Genomic DNA, 15,308 nt, shown 5'->3' with positions numbered 1-15,308 from the left:
CTAGCAAATTATTGATTTCAGGAACTTGTTTCTTAAGTTATATTCGTTAACATGGGCAATTTTGAGCACTTTTCTTCTGGGATGCTTACTTGTTTTCATTGCTTTAATGGGAAGCTTAGCAGAAGTAGATGTGCTCATGTTATTTATCTTAGTGCAGGGTGAGCTGCACACCGTGGACTTCCTCCTATGGCACACCACCTCAATATTAATAGTATAAATCTGGTTCACAGGCCCATGATTACTGCAAGCAATAGCTGTAGGATCAGCAGAGGCATTCAGGGCAGTTAGAGGGACATAAATGAGGTTATTTACATTGTGTCTACCAACGCTGGTATAATGTACATTTGCTGAAGCATTATGACAACTCAGTGTCACAATGGTAGGGATTAACTCAGCTGCGCTTGAGTCATTGATAAGTCCTTGTCTCAACCCAGCCTTATAATGCTGTGAAAGGATCGTGAAACCCAAATGATTTGGGTGGATCCCATCTTCCTTATAAAATGTGTTTTGTTTTCAAAAGGTATAGAAACTGTCAACAAAAGTTAACCCCATTGAGCTGCAATAATCACGTAGCCAGAAGAGAAAGAATCCTGCTAAAGCGTTCAATGCCACGATTCAGAGAGGGCACAGGGTCAGATATGATTGTCTAGCAGAGAGTCAATCAGCTCTTTAAAATCCAGTTTCAATCCTTCAGAGCTGCCCTTCATAATGTCATTAAAACCCACATGGACGACGATACAATCGATTTCCATGTCCTGACGTAGTACATTCGGGAGCAGCTTAGTAATGTGATTTACTAGAGCTCCGGGACAGGACATTGTTTTTGCACCAGGTACGCTCAAAGTTCTTACCATAGAGCTGCCCAAAAATCACAGCAGGCGAGAAGGACGAGGAAATCAACCCACTTCCACGCTTCACAGGATTTGGAGAACCCTTTATGGACGGGCGAGAGGCAGGATAACTTGAGCCCGTTGCTCCCGGCGCCTGGTGCAGGCCTCCGACAGATGGAGAAGCCCCACTCGATCCAGTTTCTTACATAGGCTGGCGACCTGCGTGATCAAGAAAGCCACCTCAAGCCTAAAATCCTCAGCAAGCAAACAATTGCCGCACTGGAACGCTGAGTGATCCAGTTTTTCCCGAAACAAAGCGCAGTAGATACAGCTCCTACATATGTGAAGAGCTGGAAGACGCAGGGCTCCTAGGGATGTAGGGTTTACTTCTAGTCCACTATATAATCAAGACTGAGAGCCAGGGTGGAGAGATTGTCTCTACACATGTTTTATTTCTTAAAGTTCAGGTCAACTCTACCTTTTGAAGACTACATTAGTAGGCAGGAGGAACCACTCAGACACTGTGTGGCTGTGTCCCAAATGACACTCTATTCCTTATATATAGTGCACTACTTTTAACCAGAGCCCTATGGGTCACTAACCCGGCCACTAGCCTCCTCAGTAACCTTCCTCATCGGACTAGCCAAGCAGCCCACTGATGATGACCATCAGGGAAATTCTGAATGAACACTGACGACAATGGGCTGAGAGAGACAAGCTCTGACCGGTCTGTACTATTCTACCCCCCCTCTATTCTCCTGTTCTCTTCTCCTCCTCCCCTCTCATCTCCTCTCCTTGCACCCACTGACACACAGGGCTGCCACTTAGCCCCAGAACAGGGTTTGACTGATGGACAATTGGTTGTTGTGGTGACCTACCAGCTGCTCAGACTTGACGCAGAAGAGCTGGACGGTCTTGGCAGCGTTCTTGACCACCGCCAGAGTCAGACTGGTGTCTACCGACGCCACGTTCAGCTCACTGTGGAGGACACACACATAATAATATAACATGTAGGACATCGGAAAGAACAGGATCAGCAAAAAAAAGTGAGATGAAAAACAGATGTAAGAAATAATATTTCAGTTTTTTTTCTGAGAATTTTGCCTGATTGGAGAACAGTGTTTGTGTGGGTGTGTACCTGGTGATGGTCTTGATGATGCTGTCCAGTTCGTCGTGGGAGGGGGGGTTACGTCCCCCCATGGGGAACACCAGGTTGATGGGGTCAAACAGACGAGACAGAGACTTGGAGAGGTACGCTGCCTCGTAGGGCTGCAGAGAGTCCTTCAAAGCCTTCTCTGGACTACACACACACACACAGGTTATTTAACTCATGTTTACATACAATATACATTGATGGTTAATTATTTTCCTGGTTTTAAACAAAGTTCTACATTTCGGAACATGCCTAGAGGCCAGATTCTCTGTCTATTTACACATCTCACACACACTGATCTAGACCCACAGCGAGTGCACAGTGGACTCGTCTGTGCCGCTGGAGCGAGATAAAGACATCAGCAGTGACAGGCACGGCTACCCTCTCTTCCAACTCTCTCTCTCCCCCTTGCCCTCTCTCTTTTCTCTCACACTGATGAAATCGGGAAGAGGTGGAGAAACCCAAGCAAACAGCAGCCTGTAGGGGCGTCAAGGGACAAGGTTGAATATGGGGTTGCGCATGCTTGCACACACACACACACACACACACACACACACACACACACACACACACACACACACACACACACACACACACACACACACACTTCTCCAGCAGCGCTCCAAACATTGGTTCATCTGGCCAGTCATTTATGCACCATAATTCACCAGACAGGGCGCCTATTGATTAATGGTGCTCTCTCGTTAACTGAAAGGTAGCTAAATGAGAATAATGACAATGACGACGAGTGATTTTCACACACGAGCAAATGTGCATTCAATGTTTGTTCTCCATCTCATCACCCTCTCCTCTGACTTATCCCTCCGTGTCAACCAGCCGATTCATCCATCTCTTCCCACCCGTCACTTCTACGTCTGGGCTTTTTCACACTACCTCCTTCCATCCTCCTCCCTCACTTTATCCGTCTGTGCAGTTCTCTATCAGCTTGTTAGTGTACCTTCTGTCCTTTCTTCACACACCTCTCTCTTCCCTCCCTCCATCCACTCTCCATCCCTTCAGCCCCCTCTCTCCCTCTCTCTTCAGTGCCCTACCACAGCAACAGACACCTTGAGTAACAGAGGTAATTTGGCCCACAGAAGCGCCCGTAATTACAAGGTTAAACACAGAGACAACACAAAACACACAGGCTGACAGCTCTACATCAGAGAGCAAACAGAGAGATGGAGAGAAAACGAGGGTATGGGGTAGAGAGAGACTGGCAAAGCAAGGAAATGAAAGAGAGGTAGAGGGCAGGATGGAGAGAGGGACCCAAGAGAGAAAAGAGTACTAGAGAGAGGGAGAGAAAGAGAATTAATGGAGTCAGGGAGATAACCTGGGTCTGCTCTCATGTACTCTTGGTTAATCAACACTGACTCAGCTTGACTGAGTGCCAGAGGGAAAACCAGCGGGGCCAGGCGCTGTAGCCTGAGTACCCAGGGACAGGATCTCCTACTGGGAAACAGGGAGCAGCAAGGGCCCCTGGCTGGGCCTGGAGCTCCACACCTTTGGGTTAATGTGTGACTCATATCAGGCTCCAGCAGTTATAGACAGACGCTAGAGTGTACAGGAGCCATTTCCACCTGTCTGGTCACATAGCCATACCAACGCAATTTAAACAAACACTCAGGTTGTTGCATCTGTCACAAATATAGTTGCTTATTCCAGACATCTACAGGCAGGATAGGGATATGTCAGGCCTGAAGTTCACCAAGTAGAGAGGGTCTCGGTCCCAAATGGCATCCCATTCTAAAAATCTTGGTTGACGGAGTCGTCCGTTCTTTTGACCAATCGATTGTTCAAAATATTTCCACGTGTATTTTTCCACATATAAAATAAAATGTAATGTTATTAGTCACATGCGCCAAATCCAACAGGTGTAGACATTACCGTGAAATGCTTACTTACAAGCCCTTAACCAACAATGCAGTTACGAAAACATTTACTAAATAAACTAGAGTCAAAAAATAACACAATAAAATAACGAGGCTACATACAGAGGCTACCGGTACCGAGTCAATGTGCGGGAGTACAGGTTAGTTGAGGTCATTTGTACATGTACGCAGGATAGATAATAAACAGTGAGTAGCAGCAGTGTAAAAACAAAGGGGGGGGGGGGGGGTCAATGCAAATAGTCTGGGTGGCCATTTTATTAAACAGCTGTCTTATGGCTTGGGGGTAGAAGCTGTTAAGGAGCCTTTCGGACCTAGACTTGGTGCTCCGGAGAACAGTCTATGACTTGAGTGACTGGAGTCTTTGATAATTTATTGGGCCTTCCTCTGACACCGCCTAGTACAGTATATAGGTCCTGAATGGCAGGAAGCTTGGCCCCGGTGATGTACTGGGCCGTACTCACTACCATCTGTCTGCCTTACGGTCGGATGCCGAGCAGTTGCCATACCAGGTGGTGATGCAACCGGTCAGGATGCTCTCGAAGCTGCAGAACTTTTTGAGTATCTGGGGACCCATGCCAAATCTTTTCAGTCTCCTGAGGGGGAAAAGGTGTTGTCATGCCCTCTTCACGACTGTCTTGGTGTGGTTGGACCATTCTAGTTTGTTGGTGATGTGGACACAAAGGAACATGAAACTAATCGACCCACTCCACTACAGCCTCATCGATGTGAATGGGGGCGTGTTCGGCCCGACTTTTCCTGTAGTCCACGATCATCTCCTTTCTCTTGCTCACGTTGAGGGAGAGGTTGTTGTCCTGGAACCACACTGCCAGGTCTCTGACCTCCTCCCTATAGGCTGTCTCATCGTTGTCGGTGATCAGGCCTACCACCGTTGTGTCGTCAGCAAACTTAATGATGGTGTTGGAGTCGTGTTTGGCCACGCAGTCGTGGGTGAACAGGGAGTACAGGGGGGGACTGAGCACGCACCCTTTTCGGGGCCCTCGTTTTGAGGATCAGCATGGCAGATGTTGCCAACCCTTACCACCCAGGGGCGGCCCGTAAGGAAGTCCAGGATCCAGTTGCAGAGGGAGGTGTTTGGTCCCAGGGTCCTTAGCTTAGTGATGAGTTTGTGGGCACTATGGTGTTGAACACTGAGCTGTAGTCAATGAACAGCATTCTCACATAGGTGTAATATAGACACCCTATTGTTTGAATAAAATCAACTATACTGTATGCAGGATACTTTGCCTGATACTTTAAGCACTGCAATTAAAAATCAAGACACACAAATTACTAAAGAGGGAACAAGAGATCAATATAGCCTAACGAGAAGAAAAATACCTGTTCCCGACCCTCTTCTAATAGTCTTCATATCTCAAAATCAATGTCATGTGGTTCATCAAAATGATATCTAAATGAAAATGATACAAATACAAAACTAACTTCTATTGCCAATATGTGAAAATAGCCTACATATAAAAACATTGCAGCATGCAGGTAGACCACATCCTGATAAAAATAAATATCCTATAAATCACATTGGCTATGTATGGCTTGTCTGCAAGGAACTTGAAACATTGTATCAACTATTAACTTGGATCCAGCCTGAAGCTCACACTAGCAAACTTGCAACATTGTATAAAATATGTGAACTCTTGAGAGACAGACACAGCTGTAGGATATTTGCACAACGGATAAGAAGTAATCAGGTAGGTATTTTTTAGGACATTTCCACCGGATCCACCAGCGCATGACATTTTTTCCCCTTTCACGCTGAGTGTTTATCAAAAGAGAGAGAGCTGGAAATATTTTTCAAATAGGCTACATTGAGGAACTATTGTCATTCTCAATGGATGTAAAAACAGACTTTATTTACTTGCTTTTTGAGTCGGAGAAAAAATTTATTTGAGAAGCTCCACAGTGATGATGAGTTAAGACAATCAGAAACACTATCAGATCCCCAAATGGGTACATTTATAAGCCTACATTTGCGCGCAGGCCAGGTAGCCTAGTTCTATGTGTAATCTGGTGTGTGTCCTTACTCAAGGTTGACAAGAGCACTCCAAACAAAACACAATTAATAACTTGTAAATGGAATGAAATAAACCCAAACTTTTCCTCACAAGTGTAGCCTAGGTTGTGCACTCCTACAATGACAAAACTGCAATATTAAGAATATTTTGAATCCATCAACAGAAATGACCGTAACAAAACAAGCATTGTAGATTAGAAATTATAGGAATTAGCGTTAAATGTCCTGGTGATACTGGTGTGCCATCCCCGCAGCCTCTGCAATGGATTAGTCCACTCAGACAGGCGTCTCGTGTGCCACCGTTCGAAAAAAACAAAACATCTCGGGCGACAGCCTATCGACCAGTCGACTAAATTAGGTCAGCCCTACCCTATTCCCTATTTAGTGCACTACTTTTGACCAGGGCGATGGGAGGGTGAGTCTGCTTTAACAGGATTCTAGAAAACTCCGATGTTGACGTTCCTTTATCAATCGTTTTCTTCAACTGTCCTTCAACCGTTCTCTCCACTACAAAGCCCTGTCTCTCCTCAGAGAGGTGCTATATAGCTTTCTCTGGTCAGATAGCTACTCTCCTCCATGTCTGCACTCAAACACTTCGTATACACTCACACTGGAGGCCTTTGGAAAAGCTTTATCTCTCTCCCTTCTTTCACTATTTCTGGCACTCTGCCCACACACACACACAAACACACACGCTCTCCTCCGAGCACTCTAAAATATAGCAGGTTTAATGGACGTTTACTTTCTGCTCCATCCATGCATACTAATCAGTGTGCTGGCTGTGACCGGTTCTGTGGCCTGTTTTAATTGCTAGTGGTCTCCCGTGTTTAAACTCTCCTACGGCTTTAGTACTGATGGAGCAGAATATAGAGACTTTACATTCTGAGATTCACCACGCATCACGGAATGTGTGCGTGTGTGTGTATGAGAATCTTCATACTGAAATTATTTCTGTCAATCACAGCAAGCTGGGTACAATCCCACACTGGTTAATTGAGGTAAGGCTGTGTGTGTGTGTGTGTGTGTGTGTGTGTGTGTGTGTGTGTGTGTGTGTGTGTGTGTGTGTGTGTGTGTGTGTGTGTGTGTGTGTGTGTGTGTGTGAGAGAGAGAGAGAGACTCATCCCAAACCATTCGATCAGTGTGAGTAGGATGTGAAGAGGCAGACTGCATACTGCAACAAGTTAGCTGAGAGAGAGAGAGAAAGAATAAAAAAAAAGAGAGAGAGAAAGAAGGAGAAAGGAGCGAGAGAGTAGTCTAGTCTCTAATGTTTCGGAAGTTTACATACACCATAGCCAAATACATTTAAACTCAGTTTTTCACAATTCCTGACATTTAATCCTAGTAAAACTACCCCGTCTTAGGTCAGTTAGGATCACCACTTATTTTAAGAATGTGATATGTCAGAATAATAGTAGAGAGAATGATTTATTTCAGCTTTTATTTCTTTCATCACATTCCCAGTGGGTTAGAAGTCTACATACACTCAATTAGTATTTGGTAGCATTGCCTTTAAATTGTTTAACTTGGGTCAAACGTTTTGGGTAGCCTTCCACAAGCTTCCCACAATAAGTTGGGTGAATTTTGGCCCATTCCTCATGACAGAGCTGGTGTAACTGAGTAAGGTTTGTAGGCCTCCTTGCTTGCACACACTTTTTCAGTTCTGACCACAAATTTTCTATAGGATTGAAGTCAGGGCTTTGTGATGGCCACTCCAATACCTTGACTTTGTTGTCCTTAAGCCATTTTGCCACAACTTTGGAAGTATGCTTGGGGTCATTGTCCATTTGAAGACCCATTTATGACCAAGCTTTAACTTCCTGACTGATGTCTTGAGATGTTGCTTCAATATATCCACATAATTTTCCATCCTCATGATGCAATCTATTTTGTGAAGTGCAGCAGTCCCTCCTGCAGCAAAGCACCCCCACAACATGATGCTGCCACCCCCGTGCTTCACGGTTGGGATGGTGTTCTTCGGCTTGCAAGCATCCCGCTTTTTTCTCCAAACATAACAAAGGTTATTATGGCCAAACAATTCTATTTTTGTTTCATCAGACCAGAGGACATTTCTCCAAAAAGTACGATCTTTGTCCCCGTGTGCAGTTGCAAACCGTAGTCTGGCTTTTTTATGGCGGTTTTGGAGCAGTGGCTTCTTCCTTGCTGAGTGGCTTTTCAGGTTATGTCGATTTAGGACTCGTTTTACTGTGTATATAGATACTTTTGTACCTGTTTCATCCAGCATCTTCACAAAGTCCTTTGCTGTTGTTCTGGGATTGATTTGCACTTTTCACACCAAAGTACGTTAATCTCTAGGAGACAGAACGCGTCTCCCTCCTGAGCGGAATGACGGCTGCATGGTCCCATGGTGTTTATACTTGCGTACTATTGTTTGTACAGATGAACGTGGTACCTTCAGGTGTTTGAAAATTGCTCCCAAGGATGAACCAGACTTGTGGAGGTCTACAGTCTTGGCTGATTTCTGTTGATATTCCCATGATGTCAAGCAAAGAAGCACTGAGTTTGAAGGTAGGCCTTGAAATGCATCCACAGGCACACCTGTAATTGTCAATTAGCCTATCAGAAGCTTCTAAAGCCATGACATAATTTTCTGGAATTTTCCAAGCTGTTTAAAGTCACAGTCAACTTAGTGTATTTAAACTTCTGACCCACTGGAATTGTGATACAGTGAATTATAATTGAAATAATCTGTCTGTAAACAATTGTTGTGAAAATTACTTGTGTCATGCCCAAAGTAGATGTCCAAACCGACTTGCCAAAACTATAGATTGTTAACAAGACATTTGTGGAGTGGTTGAAAAATTAGTTTTAATGACTCCAACCTAAGTGTATGTAAACTTCCAACTTCAACTGTATGTTCACTTCAGACTCACTTGTAGTCGTGTTTGGCATGTGTGAAGAGGTCCTGGTTGTCTGTCTCTGTGGTGGGCAGGTCCATGGCGTTGTCCAGCACTGCGCTGCTCGAAATCACCCCCTGGATGCTGGAGCTGTACTGCAGCAGCCGACGCCACAGGTCGTTATAAAGACGGAGAAGCTTAGGGTACTCTCCCTCTAATGCCTGCTTGAGGAAGGATGAGGCTGGAGAGAGAAAGAGACGGCGAGAGAGAGGGGGGGGGGGTGAGAAGGAGGTCACAAAAAGAGAAGGATGAGAAGGAGGACGAGCAGGAGAGTGTAGCCGTAAAATGTCACCTTCTGTGTTTTAATGACTGCAAAGGTAAACATCTGCTTTGATGCACACTAATAGTCTTTCTGCTCCCGTGAACTAGAAACATCGCATTATCCCTGATTACCAGACTAGAGCATGGATGAAGGGATGAGACTGAAACAGAAAGACTATCCTGATTAAAAGAACAGAAAATAAACGGTGACATTTTCCCGCTCATTTTCCTGCGAGTGATTAGTTGCTCGTTAAGGGATGATATGCAGATTGTTTTAATGTAGATTGATTTGGTGAATGCATAATATAGCGTTTTATAATGATTCATACATATTTGAACTGAAGTACTTTCAGGCTCTAATGAGGTCTGGAGGGAGCAGCGCAGGCAGGGGGAGAAAGGATAATGTGCATAGATAACATTCATATCCACTACTCTAATTCATATTCTCGTTTACAGGAGGAGAAAGGATAATGTGCATATAGTATTTGACATTCTGTATATTTATTCTAATTCGTATATTTCCATATGCTAATAGAACCATAGGTTATTTCACCATAAGAGAAAGAATAAGAGATAAAAAATATTAAAATATTTGGAGGGGTGGGGGGGCACTGGCATAGAGACAGAGACAGACGGAGGAAGGATAGATAGATAGATATAGATAGAGAGAGAGAGAGAGAGAGAGAGAGAGAGCCAGGGAGACAAAGACAGAGAGAGAGAGAGAGAGAGGGAGGAAAGAGAGATATACTGGGCCTGTGCGGATGAACTCCGTATTGACCAGTGAGAGTGAAGGAGGAGCATCATTAACAGGTGATAACACTGAACTGTGTTAGAGCACGGATCAATAGACACTGATTCATCCAAGGCAGGCTGCTGTGGGCTTTACGACATGGCAAAGACACACACAATGATTAGTGCAACGGTGACTGGATCATAGCTCGACTTCTCTCTTTCTTTACCCTGCCAAGGGAACACTTTGTGTAGGTTGTGTTGCACACATTTTCCCTTAGTATCCTTTTCATGTCATCTGCTATCAGTCAATGTTCTCGAGTCTCTCACCACCAGGGCATTAGATACAGATCTCGGCAGGAGAAAAGACAACGGTGCCTATAAGAGTTTTTAGAAACAGTTCCACATGCAGTCAAAAGATGCTATAGGTAGGCGGCCCACAGATCGCTGTGTGAAAATAGAGTTAACAGCACCACAGGAGCCAAACACACTTCTCTTTTACTCACCTCTACATCTACTGACATTTATCCCTTCTGCTGAAATGGCACACTTACTGTAAGATAAGTAGGTGGCGGAAACGTTTCTCCGCTGTGTGTGTGGATGGATGCTGTTGGGTTGTATCTCCACCTTATTTTGGGCCGGTCCCATGGCGGGGTATACATTTAAGAAAGTGTGTGCGAGTGTGTGTCTGTGTTTATAGACCCTGTCCCATCTGAAAGGGGGGTATATATCACCAGAGAGGTGTAATCATACCCTGCAGTGGTTGGGACGGGACAGGGAGGGGCGTTTAGGGTTTATAGGCGAAGGGAAGAGTGATGGCCCCACCGTCTGTGCTCTACCGCTGACACACTCACACAAACGCACGGAAACGCAGGTACAGCATTATTTGCAGGCGACGTGGCATAATGCTGTGGCTGACAGAGAGAAGATGAAGAGAAACGTAAGAGGGAGAGAGATGCAGAGAGACAGTAAGCACACACACTGCTATTAGGGTGGATCAGCGTTACTCTGTGAAACAGACATTACTATGTAGCCTCACCAGCTGTAGCTCTCTGGAACTCCACCGAGAGAGTGTGTGTGACATCACTCCAAAACGTGTAGAGGATATCAGGCTGGCCGTCCTGCAGTGAGAAGAGAGAAACAACTGAACAGAGGGTCACACAAGGAGACATGCACACAGAGGGCTGTGATGAGTGCAGTCTGCACCACACAGGCAGAAGGGCAGTGTGACTGTCATTATCATCATTATCTACCAGTGTGATCCTCAGCCACACCAGACGCTGCTATCGCCCCACACATTTATCACACTGCAAATCAGCTAGAACCCCCCCCCCACACACAAGCGCGCGCCCACCGTGCCGTGCCATAACTGTCGCCGTGGACAACAATGACAGCTCATCACCATGGTTACAAGTCATAGCTGGGCATCTTAGGAGGTGCACTAATGAGTGTCCACTCCTCTGAAGCATGCAGAGCTAGTACACACATGAGATCAGACAAATTCCGTCTCCTTGCTTGACATCCTGATTACAGATTGATGTGTCTTTCGGCTCTGTTTAATAGATCTGTATTTCCTCATGCTGTTTGTCTGTAGAGCTGAGCTAGCCCTACACTCAAACTAATGACCTGCTCAGATCTGGTCCTAGGATGACTAGTGTGTACAGTGGTACAGGAGATGGTGATGATGATGATGATCTTAATGATGATGATGACGATGATGATCTTAATGGTGATGATGATGATGATCTTAATGGTGATGATGATGATCTTAATGGTGATGATGATGATCTTAATGGTGATGATGATGATCTTAATGGTGATGATGATGATGATGATCTTAATGGTGATGATGATGGTGTGATCCTAATGATGATGATGATGATGATTATCTTAATGGTGATGATGATGATGACCTTAATGGTGATGTGATGATGATGGTGATGATCTTAACGGTGATGGTGGTGATGATGATGGTATTGATGGAGATGGTGATAATGGTATCGATGGTGATGGAGATGGTGATAATGGTATTGATGATGATGTTGATGATGGTATTGATGGTGATGAGATGGTGATGATGGAGACGGTGATGATGGTATTGATGATGGTATTGATGATGGAGATGGTGATGATGGTGATGATGGAGATGGTGATAATGGTATTGATGGTGATGATGGTATTGATGGTGATGGGTTTGATGGTGATGATGATGATGGTATTGAAGGTGATGGTGATGATGGTATTGATGGTGATGATGGAGATGGTGATGGTATTGATGGTGATGATGGTATTGATGGTGATGATGGAGATGGTGATAATGGTATTGATGGTGATAATGGTATTGATGGTGATGATGGAGATGGTGATGATGGTGATGATGGAGATGGTGATGATGGTGATGGCGATGGTATTGATGGTATTGATGGAGATGGTGATGATGGTATTGATGGTGATGATGGTATTGATGGAGATGGTGATGATGGTATTGATGGTGGAGATGGTGATGATGGTATTGATGGTGATGATGGTATTGATGATGGAGATGGTGATGATGGTATTGATGATGGAGATGGTGATGATGGTAGTGATGATGGTGGTGATGGTATTGATGATGACAGTGTGATGGTATTGATGATGGTGTGATAATCTTAATGGTGGTGGTGATGATCTTAATGGTGGTGATGATGATCTTATTGGTGGTGATAATGATTATGATCTTAATGGTGATGTGATGATGATGGTGATGATCTTAATGGTGATGGTGGTGATGATGATGGTATTGATGGAGATGGTGATAATGGTATCGATGGTGATGGAGATGGTGATAATGGTATTGATGATGATGTTGATGATGGTATTGATGGTGATGAGATGGTGATGATGGAGACGGTGATGATGGTATTGATGATGGTATTGATGATGGAGATGATGGTGATGATGGAGATGGTGATGAAGGTGATGATGGAGATGGTGATAATGGTATTGATGGTGATGATGGTATTGATGGTGATGATGGAGATGGTGATAATGGGTTTGATGGTGATAATGGTGATGATGAGATGGTGATGATGGTATTGAAGGTGATGGTATTGATGGTGATGATGGAGATGGTGATGGTATTGATGGTGATAATGGTATTGATGGTGATGGTGATGATGGTATTGATGGTGATGATGGTATTGATGATGGAGATGGTGATGATGGTATTGATGATGGAGATGGTGATGATGGTATTGATGATGGAGATGGTGATGATGGTATTGATGATGGAGATGGTGATGATGGTATTGATGATGGAGATGGTGATGATGGTATTGATGATGGAGATGGTGATGATGGTGATGATGGAGATGGTGATGATGGTGATGATGGAGATGGTGATAATGGTATTGATGGTGATGATGGTGATGATGGAGATGGTGATGATGGAGATGGTGATGATGGTGATGATGGAGATGGTGATAATGGTATTGATGGTGATGATGGTGATGATGGTGACAGCTGTGTGAGATGTGCTTAATTTCTAGGTAAACTGCCCCAGAGCCTAAAGACAGGATGATTTCCGCTTATCTTACAGAAACTAAAGTAAACTAGGCCTACTTTGCTTCATGTTCTACATAATGTACTGTCCTGTGGCCTAACACAAAATTACACACACACACACACACACACACACACACAATCCATCAATGCTAACCTGATAATGTTAAACCAACACAAAATAGACCACACTATGTCCATGTCCTCCTAAACATACGCACACGGGCATGTACACGAACGCGCACACACATGCACACACCACACTAGACCTTAATTGGAGCAAGCTGATAATAGGTCCACTGCTCTCCTGAATAGAAAAGGCCAATTATAGGACTGTGGACTTTTATAGAGGATAAAGAGAGATGGAGAGACAGATGGAGAGAGCGAGAGTGCGAGAGAGAGACGGAGAGATGACAACGGAGGGAACGAGAGGGGGGGACAGAAGCAGAGAGAGATAGGGAGGAAGGGAGATAAAGAGAGGGAGGGAGCAAATTAAAAGGTCCATGCTCCTCTAAGAAAGAAAATTGGCACAGCTGAATCTCTTTCAGCTTCTATTAGAGAACTTAAGTCCTTGCATGCTGTTCTGCTTAACAGCCCAGCATTCTGCTGATGCCAGCAGAGTCAATAAAGCCTGGGTAGGTCTGGTCCAGGACAGGCCCAGGTAATGGACCGATCAGTATGGAGAGAGGGGAATGGGAGAGGGAGAGGGAGGGGATGGGAAAGAGGTAGGCAGGGGAGGCAAAGGAGAAGAGAAGGATATTGGCAAGAGTAGAGGGATAGATGTTGTGGAAGGGTGTGCTGATGACAGTCCAGGGGCAAGGACACATGGGCCTTTTATGAGGACATGGCGTCTCACCTTAATGATCTCATTGATGAAGCAGACGTGAGTGACAGGGTCTCTCTTCTTCGTCAAGACCTTCTGGAGGTGTTGCACCTAAACACAGAGAGATTACAAGTTAATTCCCTGACTAGGTACATTACTCTACTTCAGCAGGTAAAAGTGCACCTTTACTTAGGTAAAGTATCTGTAAAGGTAAAAGCATACCTGTCCGCAAGCGGCACAGATCTGGTCCATGAGTTTCTCGAGGTTGGTCCAGAGAGTAGCTCGGAACGCTGCCGTGTTACCTGGGGTTGACATCACAGCTCTGCCGGGTGCACCTGACACACACAAATACACACAAATAAAATGACACAGGTTAAAAAGTTACACAAGACAAGAGTACCAAAACTGAAACACAACTTTCCTCAACCCCTAACTCTCACTCACCCACCACCTACCTCTGCTGTCAGCGGACTGGGTGAGTCCCTTGATATCCAGGGCGGTGGTGACGTTGTCCTGTATGGTGGTCCGGTAGCCCTCCACCACCCCACTGATGGTCTCCCGCAGACTGCCCAGGTTATGGAACACCTGGAGGGCCGTGCCCACCTGGGTCGGGTTCTACATTGGGACAGAGAGGAGAGGAGACAGTCTCAGTCAGTCAACCCCAACCCTGTCTAGTCTGAGACAGTCAGTCTTGGAGCACAGTGGAGTCCAATCAACCAACGTAATACACTTCAGACAGTTCTAGTAACCGGACAGACACACAGAATGGAGTGTACCTCACACTCTGGAATAGCACAGAGAGAAACACACGTACAGACTGACACACACACACCTCCAAGCTCAAACGATTGACGTCACTATACGCAAGGGAGGGGCTGGTCCAACTAATGTGTCATTTTCAAAATTCTCCTCAGCTAACGGAAAAAGATTAGGATACGCAAGTACTCAGAAATTTTGGGGTGTGTGTCCGAGTGTGAATGTATGTGTGGGTGTGTGTGAGTAATAACTAGCAGGGTCTGATAGCAGCTCTTATTAAGGAACCAGCACTCATTACTAATCAGAGCTTTGTTCACTATCATCCAGAAACCGCTCACACCCTCCCTCCCACCTCTCTCCCAAACCCCCCGTCTCTCCTT

The 15,308-nt window shown here is 45.0% G+C and overlaps 1 protein-coding gene across 2 annotated transcripts in view; it reads right to left on the bottom strand.

Annotated features, from left to right (window-relative positions):
* LOC115180419 (conserved oligomeric Golgi complex subunit 5) overlaps nucleotides 1-15,308 on the bottom strand; it is a 96,947-nt gene that overhangs the window by 21,893 nt on the left and 59,746 nt on the right. For both annotated transcript variants that reach the window (XM_029742482.1, XM_029742483.1), the window contains exons 8-14: nucleotides 14,628-14,787; nucleotides 14,395-14,507; nucleotides 14,206-14,283; nucleotides 10,849-10,930; nucleotides 8,796-9,000; nucleotides 1,969-2,130; nucleotides 1,709-1,808 (exon numbers count right to left, since the gene is read on the bottom strand). In XM_029742482.1, coding sequence (XP_029598342.1) covers nucleotides 1,709-1,808; nucleotides 1,969-2,130; nucleotides 8,796-9,000; nucleotides 10,849-10,930; nucleotides 14,206-14,283; nucleotides 14,395-14,507; nucleotides 14,628-14,787 — 900 coding nt within the window. The remainder of the gene's footprint in view (nucleotides 1-1,708; nucleotides 1,809-1,968; nucleotides 2,131-8,795; nucleotides 9,001-10,848; nucleotides 10,931-14,205; nucleotides 14,284-14,394; nucleotides 14,508-14,627; nucleotides 14,788-15,308) is intronic.

The sequence above is a fragment of the Salmo trutta genome, chromosome 40 (assembly GCF_901001165.1).
Source record: "Salmo trutta chromosome 40, fSalTru1.1, whole genome shotgun sequence".
In the NCBI taxonomy this organism is placed as follows: domain Eukaryota; kingdom Metazoa; phylum Chordata; class Actinopteri; order Salmoniformes; family Salmonidae; genus Salmo; species Salmo trutta.
The sequence above is the reverse complement of the archived record's forward strand: the minus strand, read 5'-3'. Positions and strand labels throughout refer to the sequence as shown.